A 22,706-nucleotide genomic window follows, 5' to 3' on the forward strand; every position below is an offset into this window, starting at 1 on the left:
AAATTCTGGCATATGCACTTGATGAAATATGCAGTCATTATGAGTCTATGCAGACTACAGCAACATGAAAATGGGCTTATAAGATTAATTAGGCTAGCAAATAATAAATTATTATTACCACTATTTTAAAAACTATATATTAGGGAAAGATAAAGCAAAACATACCCAAATAATAGTGATTGCATAAAAGAGGTAGGTTTGTGGGTCATTTTCTCTTTAATCTTACTCTAAATAAATTTTTTTGCTTTTATTTTTAAAACATTTATTTTAAAAAGATAAAATCTAGGTTATTATGAAGACTCTACAGCATCATGAAAATGTGCTTATAAGATTAATTAGGTAAGCCAATAATGAAGTGGGACTGCATTTTCCATCCCCTATTTACTCAGCAACTTCTGATTTTTTTTAATTTGATCTTTTAAGAAGATGAATATTTACTATCAATGAGGATGTTCAAAAGATGTCCCATTGACCATGTCGGCTTTTCTGACATGGTCTCCCCAAAATGTTTGGAGAATAGAAACACCCCTGGACTAAGTGTCCTGATTCCAAGGTGATAACTGTGAAGCATATAATATTCATTTGTATGTATAAGGTATATCCTGTTTTTAAAGAATCAGGATAATACTGTCGTGGGCCCCAAATGGATCTTGAGTTGTGTTTTCCTGAAATTCAGTCCTTACTAGTTTGCATTATACAGAAGATGGCCTATAGGTAATCATCATTGTTACTATTTGTTTCGCATTTCCTACATTCTGGTGCTAAGCTACACAAAAACTGCAAAATCTATCACATTTTAAGATCTTACAATAATCTTTTAAGGCAGATTTTTTTTTAAGGTTTATGAATTTATTTATACAAGCACTGGGTACAGTCAAAAGTGCGGGAGGGTGAGAGAATTCACCAGAGCCAGAGCAGGGAGCAGAGCAGGCAGAAGGACCGAAGTACACTGCTGAGGGGAACAGCGGCTGGCAGGAGAGGTCTGCGCGCCACGTGGGACCCTCTCCTGGCGAGGCAGCCTGGGATCGAACCGGCACTGCAGAGGCTGCGGGCAGCTTCGCAACCCAGCGCTCAACCGCTGTGCCACCCGGGAGGCCCGAAGGCAGATATTTTTATCCTTATCTTATTGATAAGGAGGCAAGACTTACAGAGAAACATGGCCGAAGTCACAACTGTGAGAGGCAGAACTGGATTTTTAACCTAGGTTATATGACTCCAAACATGTCCTCTCAAACTCAACTGCTGTGCTGTTGAGTTCTATTATTTGCACAAGTTTATCTGGGGGAATTTATACTGGTGAGGAGGAAGGGAAATGTTTACATGGGGAAGACAGCCTGATGTCTTGCTAACATTAGTCGCACTCTCTTTATCTGAGTCATGGAGAAGGAGGCTCTGCAGCTTAAAGCTGTTTTCCTGTTTCATTCCAAGTCTCAAGCAGAGCTACTGTGGGGCCCGGGTGACAAATAGGACCAGGTAGAGGAGAAGGATCTCTTCCACTCATTGAGACTCCAGTAGAGACTGGACCCTCCACTTTGTTACAATGTGGATTTTGAGGAATTTCTCTATTACTTGGAAGTGGACACACACTGGCAAGAACATCAAAGTTGGTGACTCCAAGAGACTCCTTGGGCTGTGATATTGGTTGCCAAAGTGGGAACAGGTGAATATGATGAACACTCCTTGTCTATATCTGGAGTCTTATAAGATACCTCCAAGGACTCTAACATTTACCAAACAAGATTTGGCAAGTGGGAGCAAGGAAATTATTCTCTGAGGTCTGAGGAAGCTCATCATCAAGTGATGATAACTTACAGTTGTACTTGAATAATTTCAAGATGCATCCTAAAAGTATTTAAGCACCGAATGGAATGATATCTGAAATTTGCTTTAAAATAGAAAAAGGAGCTCTCTCTCTGGCTTGCGATCGCTCGCCTCCTGGCTTCACCGCTCCTGGCTGGCGGCGAACTCTGAGAGTGCCATTTTGGGATTCCTGATGGGCGGATTGGCTCCATCTGATACACTGGAACTCCACCCTGTTTGGAAGCATTGATGAGGCTGTGGGGAAGCCACATGGAATCGCCATCATCGCTTTGTTTGTTCAGATAGGAAAAGAGCATGTGGGTCTAAAGGCTGTGACTGAAATTCTCCAGGATATACAGTATAAGGGGAAGTCCAAAACAATACCTTGCTTTAATCCTAACACTTTATTACCAGATCCTTTGCTGCGGGATTATTGGGTGTATGAAGGCTCTCTTACCATTCCACCTTGCAGTGAAGGCGTTACCTGGATATTATTCCGATATCCTTTAACCATATCCCAGCTACAGATTGAAGAATTTCGGAGGCTGAGGACGCATGTTAAGGGAGCAGAACTGGTGGAAGGCTGTGATGGAATATTGGGAGACAATTTTAGACCCACTCAGCCACTTAGTGACAGAGTCATCAGAGCTGCATTTCAGTAGCCAAAGAGAACAAAAATAAGTCAGTCTTCACCTTGGTATGTGCAGAGTAAGGTACACAGTTATGTAAATGCATCATGTCAAAGTGACTTTCATGATGATCCTAATAATTTAGCAGTATGAATTTACTTTATTTTTATATAACTTATGACATTTTCAATCCCTGTTACTTACAAAGTCAGTTATATTTTGTATTTCATGCAGTGCTGAAAAAAATCTATAATCCTTATGTTTTCTCACCAGAGCAGCCTTTTATTCTGTTTTGCTCTAATGTTGACTTTCATAAGAAAGGTGTCCTGAGTCAGAGAAGCAGTAATATGTAGATACTTCTTTAGTACTTTGTTGAACCCTGCAGAGGAGAATAAAGGAATAGGCTAGAACTTGGGGTGAACCTCAACGTTGATCCTCATTGTCTAATGCAGACTTACTCATTTATCGGGGTAGGTGAGGGTAGATCTGGCATGAGTTACAATACTAGGGAAGAACTTTCACCTGATGAAGGAGCTCTCTTTAATTATGCAAATATGATAAGCTTTTTTAGTCATTGAAACACAATCTATACATTTTTTTTTTTTGGTTTGAATTCTTTTTTTTTTTTATAATAAATTTTATTGTTATATTCCCCATACAATTGCAGCCCCCCCATTCTGACCCCAATCCCTCCCCTCCCGCCCCCGCCCCCCTAAAAGTGTCTCTGGTTCATAGTTTTTTGTTGATTTTGATTTTCACTTTCTTATAGTTATTCATTTTCCTGGTCCCTTATTTAAGTTTTCTAGATTCCTGCTATGAGTGAGACCATCCGGTACTTTTCTTTTTCTTTTTGGCTTATTTCGCTGAGCATGATCCCTTCCAGCGCCATCCATGTTGCTGCAAATTGCATGTGTTTATCTTTTTTGAATGCTGAGTAATATTCCATGGTGTATATGTACCACATCTTCTTGATCCAGTCATCTATTTTTGGGCATTTGGGTTGTTTCCAAAGCTTAGCTATTGTAAACAGTGCTGCTATAAACATAGGGGTGCAGGTGCTCTTTGGAATTGATGTTTCTGTGTCCTTTGGGTAAATACCTAGGAGTGGAATTGCTGGATCATATGGAAGCTCTATGTTTAGTAGGTCCAGAAATCTCCACACAGCTTTCCACAGTGGTTGGACCAGTTTGCACTCCCACCAACAGTGCAGAAGAGTTCCTTTTTCTCCACACCCTCGCCAGCATTTGTTGTTGCTAGTTTTTTTTAATATGTGCCATTCTCACTGGTGTAAGATGGTATCTCATGGTAGTTTTGATTTGCATTTCCCTGATGGCAAGTGATGTTGAACATTTTTTCATATGCCTGTTGGCCATTTGCATTTCCTCTTCAGAGAAGTTTCTTTTTAGCTCTTCTGCCCATTTTTTGACTGGATTCTTTTCTTTGTTGTTGTTGAGTCTCATCAGCTCTTTGCAGATTTTTGTGATCAGTCCTTTATCATTAGTGTTGGGTGCAAAAATGTTCTCCCAGTTGGTGGGGTTTCTCTTTGTTTTTGTTATTGTCTCTTTTGCTGTGCAGAAGCTCTTTAATTTGATGTAGTCCCAGCTGTTTATCTTTGCCTTCACTATCACTGCTTTGGGTGATGTGTCTGTAAAGACGTCTTTGATGTGCAAATCACGTAGTGTTTCGCCTATATTTCCTTCTATGTATTTTATGGTTTCAGGTCTTATGTCTAGTTCTTTAATCCATTTTGAGTTGATTTTTGTGTATGGTGTGAGGTAGTGGTCAAGCTTCATTCTTTTGCATGTAGCGACCCAGTTTTCCCAGCACCATTTATTGAACAAACTTTCTTTGCTCCAATGCATAGTCTTTGCTCCTTTGTCAAAGATTAGTTGACCATAAATCTGTGGGTTTATTTCTGGATTTTCTATTCGATTCCATTGGTCTGTATGTCTGTTCTTGTTCCAATACCATGCAGTTTTGATGATTATGGCTTTGTAGTATAGTTTGAAGTCTGGGAGTGTAATGCCTCCATTCCCTTCTTTTTTTTTCAGGAGAGCTTTGGCTATTCGGGGTTTTTTGTGATTCCATATGAATTTCATCAATAATTGTTCTATTTCTTTGAAGAATGACATTGAAATTTTGATTGGAATAGCATTGAATCTGTATATTGCTTTTGGAAGGATGGCCATTTTAATAATGTTTATTCTTCCAATCCACGAGCAGGGGATGTCTCTCCATTTCTTTGTGTCTTCTTCTATTTATTTTAACAGTGTTTTATAGTTTTCTTTGTATAGGTCCTTTACCTCTTTTGTTAGATTTATTCCCAAATATTTGATTTTTTTTGTTTCAATAACAAAAGGGATGGTTTTTTTGATTTCTTCTTCTTCAGATTTATTATTTGTGTATAGGAAGGCTACTGACTTTTGCGTGTTGATTTTGTATCCTGCCACTTTACTGAACTGATTGATGAGTTGAATTAGCTTTTCTGTGGAGTTTTTGGGGTTCTCTATGTATAATATCATATCGTCTGCAAATAGTGATAGTTTGACTTCTTCTTTTCCTATTTGGATTCCTTGGATGTCTTTCTCTTGTCTTATTGCCCTGGCTAGGACTTCCAGTATTATATTGAAAAGCAGTGGTGAGAGTGGACATCCTTGTCTTGTTCCAGATCTTAATGGAATTGCTTTCAGCTTTTCACCATTGAGAATGATACTGGCTGTTGGCTTGTCATAGATGGCCTTTATGATGTTGAGGTATGTTCCTTGTATCCCAAGAATTTCAAGGGCTTTTATCATGAATGGGTGTTGCACTTTGTCGAAAGCTTTCTCAGCATCTATTGATATTATCATATGGTTTTTATATTTCTTTTTGTTGATGTGTTGGATAACGTTGATTGATTTTCGGATGTTAAACCATCCTTGTGCCCCTGGAATGAATCCTACTTGGTCGTGGTGAATTATCTTATGGATACATTGTTGGATTCTGATGGCTAAAATTTTATTGAGGATTTTTGCATCAGTGTTCATTAGGGAGATTGGCCCGTAGTTTTCCTTTTTTGTGTTGTCCTTGTTCGGTTTTGGTATTAGTGTAATGTTGGCTTCATAGAACGTGTTTGGTATTGTCCCTTCCTTCTCAATTTTTTGGAAGAGTTTGTGAAGGATAGGCACTAATTCGTCTCTGAATGTTTGGTAGAATTCATTTGTAAATCCACCAGGTCCTGGGCTTTTGTTTTTGGGGAGGTTTTTGACAATCTATACATTTAACATATTGAGTTCAATATAGGTATTTCTTACCCTGAAGAAGCTAACAAAGTAAAACATCATAAACATGGAAGAGAGAAAATATACGTAATAACTATATTCCATTATTTCTTTAGGTTGTAAATTGCAAGGCATGCATACATAGGTCAGTGTACTTTGCTGACAGATCACTGTTTCCCCAAGGGGAAAGCATCCATTGGAATAGTTCCCTAAGTGAGCAGGACAGATAGATGTTTAACAGACCATTGTGAGAATGTACTCTACACTGACTAGTAGTGCAGTGGACTGGGGAGTTCACATGAATAGAAATCTTTGGCCTCAAGGAGCTCATAGTCTCATGAGCTATATAGTAGAAATTGTAGGAGTGACCATTTTGTCCTGTGTTCCAACCCATTTTTCTTGCCTCTGTTATTACTCTATGTGCCCAATACTTCAGTGAGTCTGTCTTTTCTCTTTTGTGAATGTACTTTGTGCACACAGTCTTTACCTCCCTTCCTTTTGCTTACTGAAATTCTAGCTCTCCTACAACCTAGCTCAAATACCCAGTATGAACTTTCTGCTTCTCACGCACAGTGTAATTGTCATTTCATATTTTCTTCCATAATATTTGTGTATTATTTTCTTCGTTAGGGAGAAATCTTTATTAGAATATTTTAAGCTTCCTAAGGATTGAAACATGTTTATTTTACTTTGAATCCTCTGTGATCCATAATACTTTGTGTCATAGAGCTCTTCAGACACATTAGAAATTCCTTAAATCTATGCAAGTTGTATTTCAACCAGCCCCATTCCATTCATTTTTCCATTCTCAGTTTCTAAGTTAGCCAGTGCATTCCATCCTCCTAATTTTGAATCTAATGAGGGCTAGGTAAAGATGACTTTTATTGAAATGAGAAGAAACTTTCAGTAAGTCATATATAGTAGTAGGACAGAATACAACAGTATTTAAGAATCATAATGGATGACTTAAATGATTAAAATAATGCTCATTTTGAAATTATTATTGAACACCTACTGTGTGATTGTTGCTGAATTTGCTGAATTTCTTAAGTAAGAGGAACACATGTGTTCTCTGCCCTCATAAAAATTTTGAGTCTGATGTGAGGAGCCTGATAATGGAAACATAAACACTTCAAAAATACACAATTAAAAATTATAATAAATTCCATGAGCGAGAGGACAAAGAAATGCAGTGAAGGAGATTTCAGAGAGAGGAAATATCTTTTGGGAAGGTTGTGAGGGGCTGTTCCCAGTGAAGGAGATAAGAATTTGATGCATTGAGATCCCTGAAAGAAGATCCCGTGATTCTATGTATAGAGATTAAAGGGGAAGTTTAGGCAGTGCCATATCTTAGGGCCTTGCCAGCCACAGTAAACATCCGTATTTCACTGTCGTTGTGTAGAGGACCTATAAAGACATACTCAGGGCTGAGTATTGTTTTCAGTAGATCATGGTTGCTGGAGAATGAGTAGATTGGATTATAGTGAGCCAGGGCAGGAGTCGACACTTTAGAAGTCTGCTTGGTAGCCAAGGAGAAGACATGGAGCTCAGACATGAGAATAAGAACAATGGAGCTGGAGAGAAGTTATTATGTGTGATGCAGATGCTGAAAGTGATATCTGGTGATAAGTTAGATGAGGGTGGAAGAAAATAGAAATATCAAGGTAACGTCTGGGTTTGGGACTTTAGTAGGTGTGGATGGAGTATCATTGAGTGTGACATAGGAAAGGTGGAGAGGCTCTATTGTGGATGGAAAGTTAAAGAGCTGAGTTGCAGCATGTTGAATAAGAGAGATCTGTCCATTACAATCATACTCATAATAAAGGTTCATAAAGGTAACTAGAATTTTGAGAGTAGAGATCGGAAAATAAGTCTAAATTGAATGTGGGCATTGTTGGCGTAGAGGTTTCATATATGTGTGTGTTTATATTCATGAATAATATTCTAATATGTATGATCTCATATATGTATAATGTTCAAATGCTACATAGGGTTTACCTCGTTATCTTCATAATTTTTTTAAAATAAAGTAACATTGGGTCACAAAAAAAAAATAGAAAAAGGAGTTTGGGCAGCAATTGCAAAGCCTTGTGGACATGTGTCACCTGAAATACACAGTCTCAAGGAACTCTAGAAATGGCACTTGAAGAATGGGAGGAAATAGTAATTCAATGAAGAGGATGTAGAAGTAACAGTAAGTGGGGAAAGTGTTTCTAAAATAGAATTGGTCAAACCTGTTGATCATCAGAATCTCCCCAACCAACCCACTTAGAATCTTTGGGGTGTAATCCCAGGAACCTGTATTTTCCACATATTAATCTCTCTAGGGAAATGTGAAGAACTTTAGTTTAGGAACCACTGATCCAGACAACTCTGATTACTACAACTGAGAATCATTTTCAGGCATTCAGAAATTAGATCTCATGGTTGAGAGCAAAATTAGACTTCTGTTCACTGCCTTCTAGGAGCTGGCACTCTTATTATAAAAGTGAGACCAGATCTCCTGAGGACTTCAGGTTTGGAAGAGGATCTTGAAGGATGAGTTCAATATCAAAATAAAGAAGGACGGGCCTCCCCTGGTGGTGCAGCGGTTGAGCGCAGGGCTGCAAAGCTGTCCACAGCCTCTGCAGCACCTGTTCGATCCCCAGCCGCCGGGGAGAGTCCAACATGGCGCTCAGACCTCTCCTGCTGCCCGCTGCTCCCCTCCGCAGTGTACTTCGTTGGTCTGCCTGTTCTGTTCTCCACTCTGGCTCTGAATTCTCTCACCCTCCCGTGCTTCTGACTGTACCCAGTGCTTGTATAAATAAAAAATAAATAATAAATAAATAAATAAATCTTTAAAAAAAATTGAGGAGGACAAGAATATGGATAAATAAAAGCACAAGATAGCTGAGGACTGTGAATCCATTACCTTTAATTTGTACAAAGAAGCTAAGATTTGACCCCACAATTCCCTTTTTTAGGAGCTTATTCCAGGAAAAGTGTTAAGATTGGTACCTTTGGGGCCTCCCTGGTGGTGCAAGGGGTTAAGCACCGCACTATGAAGCAATCCACAGCCTCTGCAGCAAGAGTTCAATCCCTGGCAGGCCAGGAAGCAACCCACATGGCACAGCAGATCTCTCCTGACTCGCCCACTGCTCCCCTCAGCAGTGTACTTCTGTCAGTATGCCTGTTCTGTTCCTCACTGTCTCTCGTGAATCCTCTCACACCCCACATCTCTGGCCTGTACCCCAGCTCTTGGATGCATAAATAAATAAATCTTTTAAAAAGAAAAAAGATTGGTACCTTTGCTGTATTATCCACAATTACAAATAAATAAACAAACCCTAGAAAGAAGCAACATATTCTGTAGTAGTGATAGGAAACAATTTATACAGTGAAACCCCTTGCAAGTACATATGGTGTCACAGAAAATTTTAAATGCATGGAAAAAGTTCACAGTATTTAAAGTGAGAAGAGGACATAAAACAATATACCTGATATGATCTCAGTTTTAAAATATGTATGTGGGGTCTCCCCGGTGGTGCAGCAGGTTGAGCGCAGTGCTGTAAGGCTGTCCACAGCCTCTGCAGCATGGGTTCCATTCCTGGCTGGCCAGGGAGATACCCACATGGCGTGGCAGACCTCTCCTGTCTTGCCCGCGGCTCCCCTCAGCAGTATATTTCAGTACATCTGCCTGTTCTGCTCCCCGCTAGGTCTCTGGTGAATTCTCTCACCCTCCCACACCTCTGGCCTGTACCCCAGTTCTTGTATAAATAAAACAAATCTTTAAAAAAAAAAAAAGGAAAAAACATGTATGTGTGTGTGTGCATGTACTAGAAAGAGATAAAAAAATATTTCCACTTTGCTTTTCTGTATTTATGAACTTTTGTACTGATGTGTCCCCCCATTTTTGCTATGAATGCATTTTTAGTATGGAATACACTTAGTCCAAACATTTATTTTGTTATGAATACTATTTTATTTGAGAACCGCCATCTTCTTATCACCAAAATGACCAAAACAAAGGAAGTAGGAGAGGCACCTGCTATGTATTCTCCAGGCCTTTTAGAAAACATGGAGCTGTTCCCCTGGCCACAGACATATGAATCTACAAGAGCAGTGATACTGTGGACATCAAGGGGAGGGCACTGTTCACAAAAGAATGCCCGACAAATGTTACCATGGTAAACCTGGAAGAGACTATAATGTTGCCCAGCATGCAGTTGGCATTGTTATAAACAAACAAGTGCAGGGCAAGATTACTGCCAAGAGAATTAATGTTTGTATTGGGCATATTAAGCTAAAATCTGAGACAGCTTCCTGAATTGTGTGAAAGAAAATGACTGGGGAAAAAAGGAAGCCAAAGAGAAAGTTACTTGGATTCAACTAATGTGCCAGCCTGCTTTACCCACAGAAGCTCACTTTGGAAACAAGTCGTAAGGATCCTGAGCTGCTGGAATCCACTCCCTATGAATTCATGGTATGATAGGTGTGGTGGAGAAAAGACCTTTAGACTATAAAAAATAAAATAAATAAAAACTTACTTTTGTTAGGAAAATATGTATATATCTTTGTTCTTTTTCCATTCTCCTTATCATTTTTTAAAGATTTATTTATTTATGCATGCAAGAACTGGGGTACAGGCCAGAGTTGTTGGAGAGGTAAGAGGATTCACCAGAGAGAATGGGGAGCAAAACAGATCTACTGAAATACACTGCTGAGGGGCGCAGAGGGTGTGACAAGAGAGGTCTGCTATGCCATGTGGGTTGCTTTCTGGCTGGCTGGGGATTGAACTGGTGCTGCAGTGGCTGGCGATAGCTTGATAGCGCTGTCTTTAACCCCTGCGCCACTGGAGAGGCCCCATTCTCCTTATCATTTAACATAAGGTGTATTGACTTTTATCAGTATTTAAGTATGATTAATTGCACATCATAATATTTAATTTATTGGATATTAGAAGAGTAAACATCACTCAAGGATTTTACCGCCTCTCCTGGGGAAAGGTTTAGTGTTTTTTCATTTGTATGCAGGATAATTGTATCTGTTTCCCTTTTTCAAACACTGTATTATGGAAAATTTCAAACACACCCAAAAGTAGAAGGGTGTGTACAGCAACCCCCATGTACCCATCATCCAAATTCAAAAATTACCAGTATTTACCAATGTTGTTTTGTCTCTGAGTCACCCCATGCTTTTTACCTATGAAGTATTTTATTTTTATTTATTTATTTTTAAAGATTTATTTATTTTTTGGCCTCCCCAGTGGCGCAGCGGTTTGAGCACAGCATTGTGAAGCTGTCTACAGCCTCTGCAGTGCCGGTTCGATTCCGCCTGGCAGGGAGATTCCCACATGGCGGGGCAGACCTCTCCTGTCTCGCCCGCTGCTCCCATCAGCAGTGTACTTCAGTCCTTCTGCCTGTTCTGCTCCCTGTTCTGTCTCTGGTGAATTCTCTCAGCCTCCTGCGCCTCTGGCCTATACCCCAGTGCTTGTATAAATAAATAAAATCTTAAAAAAAAGATTTATTTACTTTTATACAAGAGCTGGGGTACAGGCCAGAGGTGCAAGAGGGTGAGAGGATTCACCAGAGACAGAGGGGGCAGCAGAACAGGCAGAAGACCGAAATACGCTGCTGAATTTTCTCAGATGGCTCCAGTAGAGCTATTGATGACTCATCTTGCTCACTCAGGTGCAGTGAGGCAAAAGACTAGATTCTTTTCCTGAAATATCAATAGTGGATGCCCTAGCAATACATCCTTATATACTTGTGTTAGTATTTCTGTAAGATAAAGACAAAGAAGTGGAATTACTGTATCACACTTGTAGGTAAAGCACCTAAAGGAATTTCCAGAGTGAGAGAGCTATGTGAGTGGTTACCCAGGATGCTGAATTAGGGCACGCAATATGTAATTATGGAAAGTATACCAGACTTGAAGAGAGAAGACCCAAATCTGATTATCTTGGGAAATACTGTTTGTCCTTTCATCTATTCAAAATTACATACTGAATTCTGCATACTCTATGCTGGACATGATGTTAGTTAGAGACTAGGTGTACATAGATGAGTGAGTTATAGTCCACACCTCAAGGAATTTACAGTGATTGATGGAGAGACACATCCATAAATAGATGCCACTTGCTCAAAATGTGACCTTGGGAAATTGTTTCTTTCTCTGTGAAGTGGGTCATTGCCCTTATAATAGGGTCGTCACGATGATTAAATCAATGGATGAGAAGTGCCCTGCACAGTGCCTGGCACATATGTACTCAATAAATGATAGCTGTCATTATTCTTTCAGCTATAGGGTAATTACAACAAGTAATTTGTTATAGTTGCAGTGATATTTCTACCCCTCTGAACTTATCTCTACAGTATTAAATGAATTGTTGAGATATTAATATAGTACATACAAAATGGCACTTGATCACTATTGGGTTTTTTCCTTGCATTTTTATGTTGAGACCAAGGGTAAATAGCAGCTGGAAACCCAAACATTCCTATGAACACAACAGTGCAAACATCATATATTTGAACGTGACAGTGAGTCCCGGTCTATGTGTCACAGACACTTCTTTAACTACACAGATTTCACCTCTGGCGATATCGAAACATCTGGAGTGTGGCTGCATACCTCCCTGCCCACAGCTACAAGAAATCATGGATACCATGAGATACCATCTTACACCAGTGAGAATGGCACATATTAAAAAAACTAGCAACAACAAATGTTGGCGAGGTTGTGGAGAAAAAGGAACTCTCCTGCACTGTTGGTGGGAGTGCAAACTGGTCCAACCACTATGGAGAGCTGTGTGGAGATTTCTGGACCTACTAAACATAGAGCTTCCATATGATCCAGCAATTCCACTCCTAGGTATTTACCCAAAGGACACAGAAACATCCATTCCAAAGAGCACCTGCACCCCTATGTTTATAGCAGCACTGTTTACAATAGCTAAGCTTTGGAAACAACCCCAATGCCCAAAAATAGATGACTGGATCAAGAAGATGTGGTACATATATACCATGGAATATTACTCAGCAATCAAAAAAGATAAACACATGCAATTTGCAGCAACATGGATGGCACTGGAAGGGATCATGCTCAGCGAAATAAGCCAGAGAGAAAAAGAAAAATACCGGATGGTCTCACTCATAGCAGGAATCTAGAAAACTTAAATAAGGGACCAGGAAAATGAATAACTATAAGAAAGTAAAAATCAAAATCAACAAACAACTATGAACCTGAGACACTCATGGGGGGTAGGGGGCGGGGAGGGGAGGGATTGGGGTCAAAATAAGGGGGTTGTAATTGTATGGGGAATATAAAAATACAATTTATAATAAAAAGAAATGCAGATTAACAAAAGAAAAATAAATAAATAAATAAAAAGAAATAAATCATGGATAGAGGATGTTCACATGGCCCAGGGGATTTTTTCTCCCAGTTTATTATGCACAGCACAGTTTGCATCCCTTAGTGGGATGACTTGTTTGCTTGACACTTACTTTCATGAAATCGCTTCTTTTCTTTCTCACATAGATATAAAATGGGAATTAAAGGAAGTGTCTCTTGATGCCAAAAATTTTTAAAAAGATTTATTTATTTTTGCTTACAAGAAATGGGCCAGAGGTGTGGGGGGTGGTGGTGAAAGGATTCACAGAGATACAGTGGGGAACAGAACTGGCAGATCGACTGAAATACACTGCTGAGGGGAGCAGCGGGTGATTCAGGAGAAATCTGGTGCGCCATGTGGATAGCTCCCTGGCTGGGGATTGAACTCATGCTGCAGTGGCTGTGGATAACTTCATAGGTTGCATCTTAACCCCTTGCATGACCAGGGAGGCCGATGCCAAAATTTTTGAACTAAGCAAAACTTACTACATCAATTTATTTTTTTTTTAAAGATTTATTTATTTATTTATACAAGCACTGGGTACAGTCAGAAGCGCGGGAGGGTGAGAGAATTCACCAGAGCCAGAGCGGGGAGCAGAGCAGGCAGAAGGACCGAAGTACACTGCTGAGGGGAGCAGCAGGGGCAGGAGAGGTCTACGTACCATGTGGGACCCTCCACCGGTGGCCGGGGAGCAGCTGGGGATTGAACCCATGCTGCAGAGGCTGCGGGCAGCTTCGCAACCCAGAGCTCAACCGCTGCGCCACCGGGGAGGCCCTTGCTACGTCAATTTAAAGGTAATTCTAGAGAAAAATTTAGGCAGAATTAAATGAGAAAAGAATAGTATAAATATTTTGGGTGGGATTTCTTTTAGAAACTGACTAGTATCTAATCACTAGTCGTCCTCCCTCCCCGCCCAGGTTTCTTTATTTCCCTGCAGGGTTTTAAAAGCTCTGATACTTCTTTTTCCTCTCTGGATATGTGCCCAGCTATGCAGTCCATATCACACTCCACTGGGTTTTTTACATGCTGATTCTCCTTGCAGAGCTAGTGATGCAAAAGCCTAAAGCTCAAGTTTTGGAGTCAGACAGATCAGGGTTTGAATCTAATTCTTCTATTTAGTAGCTCTAGGATCTTGGGTAAAAATCTCTGAAATTCAGTTTCCTCATCTGTAAAATGGGTGATATCAGTATCATTAATACTATATTAGCCTTACAGAATGAACATGAATGTTAAAAGACATAATACATGTAAACTGCTCCATACCTGATTTTAGGTTTTCGATATGATCATGATTGTTTTCAGGTACCTCCATGTAGTGCTTGGCACATGATGGATGCTCAAAATCTGGTGGCTATGACAAGTTACCTGCAGTTTCTAACTGCCAGGATTATGGCTTTGTTATTTAATTTGTTAGCAATTAACACAATCTTTAGCCTAGTACCAAGGTACTTGTCTCATTATCTCTGTAATTCTGACAGGTACCTGGTACCCTTCCTGGCACATAGTAGGCACAGGGTACATAGCTGTTGAATCACATTCAACATAATCCATTCAGACATTCGCACAAGATCTGTGTCACGAAATAGCTGTCATTCCAAAATTGACAGCTAACCCTGACACAGACATGCTTACACAGTTTGTAAGCCATGATTTCAACTTCCTGCATTGCAGACGTCTCAGTTAATATTCCATTCCATTCACGTGATCCTTAGAAAGAAAGGACAATACTAGTTTATTAGCTGAGAGAAGGAACTTTTGGTCTACTTAGATTCAGGTATACATCCTGGCTGCAATGGGTAAGCATCACAAATCTCTCTGAACCTCAGTTTTCTCGTTTAAGGGAGGAGGAGAGAATCACAGGACCGATCTCATTCAAGTGAGTGTAAGAATTCTGCTTTTTATGCACTGTTCTCTTTGTTGAAACTGTCTTTTCACTCCTGTTTTTTCAGTTTGCCTGTCACCTCTTCCAGAAATCCTTCCCTGCTACCCATGGTTGGTCCGCTGTTATATTCTGCCTGTATTATCTGCCAATTATCCTCTGTAATGACTTCTTCAACTACTCACTTCCTTTCTGGCTGGTGAACTCCCACAGAATAGGGGATGTCTGTCTCATTTGTTCCTGTGTGCCCTAGCATCTAACAGTCCCTTGGTACATAATATGTTGGGTGGACTGTATTTGTTAACTGAAATAATGAGATAATAATGCATATAAACACAGAGCCTAACATTTACAAGATCTCAATAAACATAATGTATTATTAAAAAATATAGTTGGAACCCCTCAAACTCAAAACTCTTCTTCCAAGACAGCCTAGAACAAGTGAAGCCTTTCCTGAATGGCTGTCAATTTGTCCAGCTGTTTTCCTCAACTAATTCCCTGAGACTTCTCCAAAGTGAGCCACTGGGTGCGTCTTAAGGCTGTTCTCTTTACAAAGCATGCAAAACACTGACTGAAAGTCTGTTTAAAACCCTTCTACCGGAAAAAGAAAAGTACCGGATGGTCTCACTCATAGCAGGAATCTAGAAAACCTAAATAAGGGACCAGGAAAAAGAATAACTGAGAAAGACATAATGAGAAAGAATAATGAGAAAGAAATATCAAAATCAACAAACAGCTATGAACCAGAGACACACTATGGGGGCTGGGGGGCAGGGAAATGAGGGATTGGGGTCAAAATAAGGGGGTTGTAATTGTATGGGGAATATAAAAATAAAATTTAAATTAAATAATAATAATAGGGCCTCCCCGGTGGCGCAGCGGTAGAGCGCTGGGTTGCGAAGCTGCCCGCGGCCTCTGCGGTGCCGGTTCGATCCCCGGCTGCTCCCCGGCCACCGGAGGAGGGTCCCACATGGCGCGCAGACCTCTCCTGCCGCCCGCTGCTCCCCTCAGCAGTGTACTTCGGTCCTTCTGCCTGCTCTGCTCCCCGCTCTGGCTCTGGTGAATTCTCTCACCCTCCCGCGCTTCTGACTGTACCCAGTGCATGTATAAACAAAAAAAACAAAAAAAAAAACAAAAAACAAACAAACCAGCAAACAAATAAAGCATGCCTCTATAAAAAAAATATAAATAATAATAATAATAAAAAAAATATATAGTTGGGGACCTCCCTGGTGGCGCGCGGGGTTAAGCACCGCACCGTGAAGCAATCCGCAGCCTCTGCAGCATGACTTCGATCCCCGGCTGGCCAGGGAGATTCCCACGTGGCACAGCAGACCTCTCTTATTACTCCTGCTACTTCCCTCAGCAGTAAGTTTCAGTCAGTCTGTTCTGTTCCCCACTCTGTCTCTGGTGAATCCTCTCACCCACCCCCCACCCCCACATCTCTGGCCTGTATCCCAGGTGTTGTATGTATAAATAAATCTTTTAAAAAATATTTAAAAAACATATAGTTGGGTGCTGAGTTTATTCACCTTGAGAAAATGAGTATCATGCGAGGAACAACAGAGATAGGTATTGTGAATCTATCTTTGTATCTTGTTTGTTATGTAGTTTTGGCCAAAGCTGTCTTTTCATTTTCCCACTATTAAAGTGAATATAATATATCACCCTGGTGTCTAACTTAACTTGGTTCTTGTAAAATGTGTCTTTCCCAGACCAAATCTCACAGGCTGTCCTGTGTATGCCCGGATTTTCTAGACATAGACTCTCTTCTGTCCTTGTGCTCCTCTCCTTTCTTTTTTAAAAAATATTTATTTTATTTATTTATTCCTACAAGAACTGGGGTGTAGGCCAGAGGTGCGGGATGGGGGTGGGGTGAGAGGATTCACCAGAGACAGAGTGTGGAGCAGAACAGGCAGACTGACTGAAATACACTGCTGAGGGGAGCAGCGGGCAAGACAGGAGATGTCTGCCGTGCCATGTGGGTCATCTCCCTGGCCGGGGATTAAACTCATGCCTCAGGGCCTCCCCGGTGGCGCAGCGGTTGAGCGCTGGGTTGCGAAGCTGCCCGCGGCCTCTGCGGCGCCGGTTCGATCCCCGGCTGCTCCCCGGCCACCAGAGGAGGGTCCCACATGGCGCGCAGACCTCTCCTGCCGCCCGCTGCTCCCCTCAGCAGTGTACTTCGGTCCTTCTGCCTGCTCTGCTCCCCGCTCTGGCTCTGGTGAATTCTCTCACCCTCCCGCGCTTCTGACTGTACCCAGTGCATGTATAAACAAAAAACAAACAAACAAACCAGCAAACAAATAAATAAAGCATGCCTCTATAAAAAAAAAAAAAAAAAAAAAAAAAAACTCATGCCTCAGTGGCTGGCAATAGCTTGATAGCCCTGACACTTTAACCCTTGTGCCACCAGGAAGGCCCTGCTCCTCTATTTCTTAGCTGCCAATTGTTCCCCCGACCCTCCTCCAACCCAATACCGCCTAACACCTCAGTTTATAATACCAGTTGGCTCCCACCCAGCAGCCAGCCTTGAACTACACTAGTTCTCATGACAATTCTCAAGTCCTTAATGCAGCCTCATCTTCTTCCCGCCACCTCTTTGTTCACTGTGCTCCAGCTACCAGGTTTTCCTGAAGTTTCCTTGAGGCACTAACTTCCCTGATTCAAGGCCCCAGCTACCAGGTTTTCCTGAAGTTTCCTTGAGGCACTAACTTCCCTGATTCAAGGCCTCGGAACTGCCAGTCTCTCTGCTTGGAACATTGCCGCACTCTCCCTATTGTGCTCACCCCTATTCAACCTTATCTTAGTTTCATGTTATTTCTTCATGGAGCAGTACTTGGCTTCCTTGGCAGAAACTAAGTTTCCCTGTTATATGCTATCGTTCTTTCAGATATGGTGTGATAGTTGTCATATTATCACATTTTAAAAGAAAAAGAAAAAAGTGGACTTAAAGTGAAATTTCTGTTATTAATGATAGCAAGTCATTGAAAAATTATATAACACTGACGACTCAACTAAAGTATCTATAGGTTAGTGACCACCTGTGGCCGGCCTGTTTGCAACCTGAGCTGTGCAACCTTTATCTTTACTTGGCAACTATTCCTGTATTAATCATCACTCCATCTATTAACTGTCCACTCCATGCCAGGCACTGTGCTTGGTGCTTTGTATAGATGACTTCATGTACTACCCAAAACCACCTGGGAGGTCAGGTAAGGTTCAGAGAGGTTAAAACATTTGCCCAAGGTCACAAGCCATAAGTGGTGGAGCCAGGTGCTAAAGGTGGAGCACTTACTATGCTTCCGCTGGAGCACTTAACTATGTGTCAAGGTACAATTTGTCAATTTAGAATGGGAGAGGCTTCTGAAACACTAACAACAACAGCTACTCATATTTGTTATGTGCTCCCCATGAGTCAGTCATGGTGCTAAATGCTTCGCACGATCTGATTTAATCTTCACGACATTCTATACAAAGGCACTACTATCACCATCCCCATTTTATAGAAGAGGACATTGAAGTATTAAGCATAGGTATTTGATTTAACCAAGTCAAAAAGGGGATTCAAACCCAGACAATGTGATGTCATAGTTCCCACTCTTAGGAACCTTTATCAACAATTTGTGTTTGTGGCAGAGCAATGGACTGAAGGGGGGAAAGGAACATTTTATAAGTCATTCTTTCTCCAGCCCAGTGTCCCACAGAGGATCCAACTGAGAAACACCCCCCGGGTTATTTCCATGAAGCTGCAATGGAGAGACATGGCCTGCAGGTGGCAGCAACATCAACAGTCTCTAAATGTGCAGTGTTCAAAGCTGAAGCTTTGCACAGATTCACTTATTTGCATAATGTTCTCTGACTGGCCCAATTAATTCTTTGTGGGTTAATTGGACTTGGTTCTCAGCCCAGTGAGAACTACCTCCTTTGTGGAGCCATTCACAGCTGTGAAAGAAGAGCGAGTCCTCAGAATTTGAAAGTTTTCCAGCTCAACAACCACCGCCTTGATTTTAAACTGTTAGTTGTTTTAAGTGATCCCAATACATTTTGAATTTTTAGCTTAAAAAAAATCTCTATTTTGTTGTTGTTGTTGTTAAGGTACAGTAACATATACATTTAAGAAAATTTGAGGCCATGAGTGGAACAAAGCACAGAAGGGGGCCAATGGACTGTGGTGGAAAGTTCTTAGTACTTTGGTGGTGGGTGTGGGGTGGTAATATACAGTTGAAGAAGTGTGGGTGTGTAGTCCTAAAATATATACAGTGTTGTAAACCAGTTACTGCAATGAAAAGAAACTGAATAGCACAAGATTGAAAACTGTTTGTATGTAGAAAAAAAAACCTTAAGCAACAAAACAAAACTCAATACTCCCCTTCATTGATTTCTAGTTAGCATAACAGCAGTTGTTCATCCAAACTTTTTTTCCTTCAAAATAAGGTAACATATTTTGCACGCTGCTTTCCTTCCTGCTTTCTTTTAAACTGAGAACTATTTCAAGCATATAGAAAAATAGAGAGGTTTATATAACAAACATAAAGTGCCTCTCATAAACTTTATCAAATTTATTGTTTTTGTCTTATTTATCTACTTTTTGTTCAAGAAATAAGATCTCAGAGATGTTTTAAGCCCTGGTGTACTCCTCCTTTCTCCCTTTGCTCTTTTCTTAGGATTGTTTGCCTGAATTATTTTATTTCCACAGGTGATTTTATATTTTTATTACGTATACATGAATCTCTTCTCACATCAATTTATCTATTAGGTACTGTTACTGTATCATTGTACAATGAGAAATGAATTTTTTCTTTCAGTTTTACTGAAATATAGAGGAAATTGAATCTTAACAAGTTTAAATAACTTAGCCAAGGGTACACAAAGAGGAAATGGCAGAATAGCTTTCCATTGCCAAAGTCTATGCTCTTAACACTGTACTCCAATAGTGCCCCAAAGCCCTAAATCCAGAAAGATTAATGGTTAGAAATCATCTTTAATGTTAACTGGTCTCAAAAGAGGCCTGGGGCCTCCCTGGTGGTGCAAGGGGTTAAGCACCACACTATGAAGCAATCTGCAGCCTCTGCAGCCCGCTAGGGAGCAACCCACATGGCGAAGCAGACCTCTCCTGTCTCACCTACTGGTCCCCTCAGCAATGCATTTCAGTCAGTCCACCCGTTCTGCTCCCCACTCTGTCTCTGGTGAATCCTCTCACATACACACACTCACCCCTCCCCCACCACATCTCTGGCCTATACCCCAGCTCTTGTATGCATAAATAAATAAATCTTTAAAAAAAAAAAAAAGAGAGAGAGAAAGAGGGGCCTGGCTCAGGCCACCTACCTTTTAAAAAGTTATGTTGGGAGTATAATGTATATGCAGCAAATTATACCTATCCCAATTGATAAATTTTTACAAATTGAATATACCCACGTAACCAGCACCCAGATCAAAAAATAAATTACCAGTGTCTTTCTTCCAGACATCTTTCTCCACTCTGAAGGGTAGCTACTCTCCTGACTTTGGACAAAATCATTTTGCCTCCTTTGTATTTAATATATGTGAGATCATAACAGTATATATTCCTTTGGTCTGGTTTATTTCACTTAAAATTATTTCTAAGAAACATACATAAGGTTGAATATAGGTGTTCTATGAAAAAAATAAGGGAACATTCATTCTGCAAAGAATTTTGAGTGGCACTGAGACTCTCATGGGAATTGTCACCAGCCATTGGTACTATCAGAGCTCGGTGGCTAGACCTAACTACAGCAGGGGCAAATCTAAGCACTGCAAGGGATGGTCTGGGACCTTTTTGTCTCACTTCACTTACCTCTTTGCCTTACCTTAGATTTTAGCTGATGCTGCAGAAAAGTTTTGTGACCACCTCAACTCTCCTTGCATCTTTCTGTCTTCTGTCCTGGAGCTTATCCTAAATCAAGATGTAGGCCACTATGGGCCTCCCCGGTGGTGCAGCGGTTGAGCGCTGGGTTGCGAAGCTGCCCGCGGCCTCTGCGGCGCCGGCTCGATCCCCGGCTGCTCCCCGGCCACCAGAGGAGGGTTCCACATGGCGGCCACCAGAGGAGGGTCCCACATGGCGCGCAGACCTCTCCTGCCACCCGCTGCTCCCCTCAGCAGTGTACTTCGGTCCTTCTGCCTGCTCTGCTCCCCGCTCTGGCTCTGGTGAATTCTCTCACCCTCCCGTGCTTCTGACTGTACCCAGTGCATGTATAAACAAAACAAACAAACAAACAAACAAATAAATAAAAGCATGCCTCTATAAAAAAAAAAAAATGTAGGACACTAATAGGAGCCTTCCCAGAAGTCCAAGGGAAGTCAGTGCCCCCCAGTGCAATTCTAACTAATGGGAGATGGCAGCCACTGAATAATGGTTCTTAGTGGCAGTCCACAGGGGGACCAAGGCCCAGGCATTGGCTACTCCTCCTTCTCCATTTTACCCTAGTCTTTATTTTATTGTGGACTTTAAATCCCTGGGATTTACTTCCAAGTAAATTACCTACAGCTAGTAGTTGTCCTGGGTTCTGATTTCTGGGGGGATTCCTAATTAGGACATATGCAAACTATCTGGTATATGATAGCTATTAAAAAAAAGCAGCAGTTTCATTATTACCATGACTACTGTTACCGCCATTATTATCACCTAAGGTTTCATGACTGTTGTCCCTATTACTCTTCTTCCCCAGGGATGACACTCAAGTTCCACAACCAGAGCTCTGTGGCAATGGCTGTTAGTTTTTCACCTCAGGGTACTGGGAAGCCATTAAAGAATTTTTCTTGGTTCTTTATTTTCCCTCCCTCCTTCCTAACTTCCTTTTCACTCTACATATTTTTATTGCAGCCCCAGGTAGGGGGTTCTCCTTGTCAATGGAGATACTCAGTTTCTTCAGCCACTCCAAGATGATACCCTAAGGGTCCTGGAGGTGATTAGGCACATGGCAATTCCTATCTTCTTGGAGGAGCACTGGGTAGTTGCAGGGTGTGATGGAGTTGATGATGGTGTATGTGATACAGGAGCCGAAGAGGAACAGAATTATAGTTGTGGTCATCTTGGTCACAGCAGCAGTTCTGTTTTCTTGAAAAGAGTTTTTTAACTAAACTGTTTTTCAGTTTTAGAAGTGTAATTGGTAAATAATAACAGCACACATTCGTGTCCAATTGATGAGCTTTTATATATTTAAAATTCATCATATGCCCTTGAAACTATAAACACCATCAAGATAATTAACACACCCATTATTCTCCTAAGTTCCTCTACCCCTGTATAATATCTCCCTGTCATACCACTGCTTCCTTGGTCACCAGGCAACCTCTGGTCTGCTTTCTGTCACCATAGTTCCTAGAATTTTGTATTAGTGGCATCATACAAATAAACTCCTTTATGCCTGGCTTATTTCAGTCAGCACAACCAGTTTGAGACTCATCATGATGTTGCATGTATCAGCAGTTCAAAGTTCCTTCCTTTTTATTCCTGAAGAATATTACATTGTGTAAATATCTATTCACCTTTTGAAGGACATTTGTTTCTAGTCTTTGGCTAGTACAAATACAGCTGCTATGAATATTCAAGTCTTGGTGTAGATATATATTTTCATTTGTCTTGGGTAAATATATCTATAGTGAAATGTTTGGACCATATGGTAGGTGTATATTTAATTTTTAAAGAAACCTCCAAAAAGTGGACAATATACCTATGCAAAGTGCATAAAGTACATCAATCTTAAAAAATAAAACACCAGACTGTTTTTCCAAAGTAGTTC

The 22,706-nt window shown here is 40.8% G+C and overlaps 1 protein-coding gene across 1 annotated transcript; it reads left to right on the forward strand.

The window, feature by feature from the left end:
* Positions 1-1,994: 1,994 nt before the first annotated feature.
* LOC311176594 (carbonic anhydrase-related protein-like) lies at positions 1,995-2,523 on the forward strand (the record flags this gene model as incomplete). The annotated part of the gene is made up of 1 exon (XM_084242250.1): positions 1,995-2,523. A coding segment is annotated over one exon (468 nt), but the record flags the coding sequence as incomplete, so codon positions are not given.
* Between the last annotated feature and the right edge of the window lie 20,183 nt (positions 2,524-22,706).

Source organism: Talpa europaea, assembly GCF_964194135.1.
Source record: "Talpa europaea genome assembly, chromosome: 9".
NCBI classification, from domain to species: domain Eukaryota; kingdom Metazoa; phylum Chordata; class Mammalia; order Eulipotyphla; family Talpidae; genus Talpa; species Talpa europaea.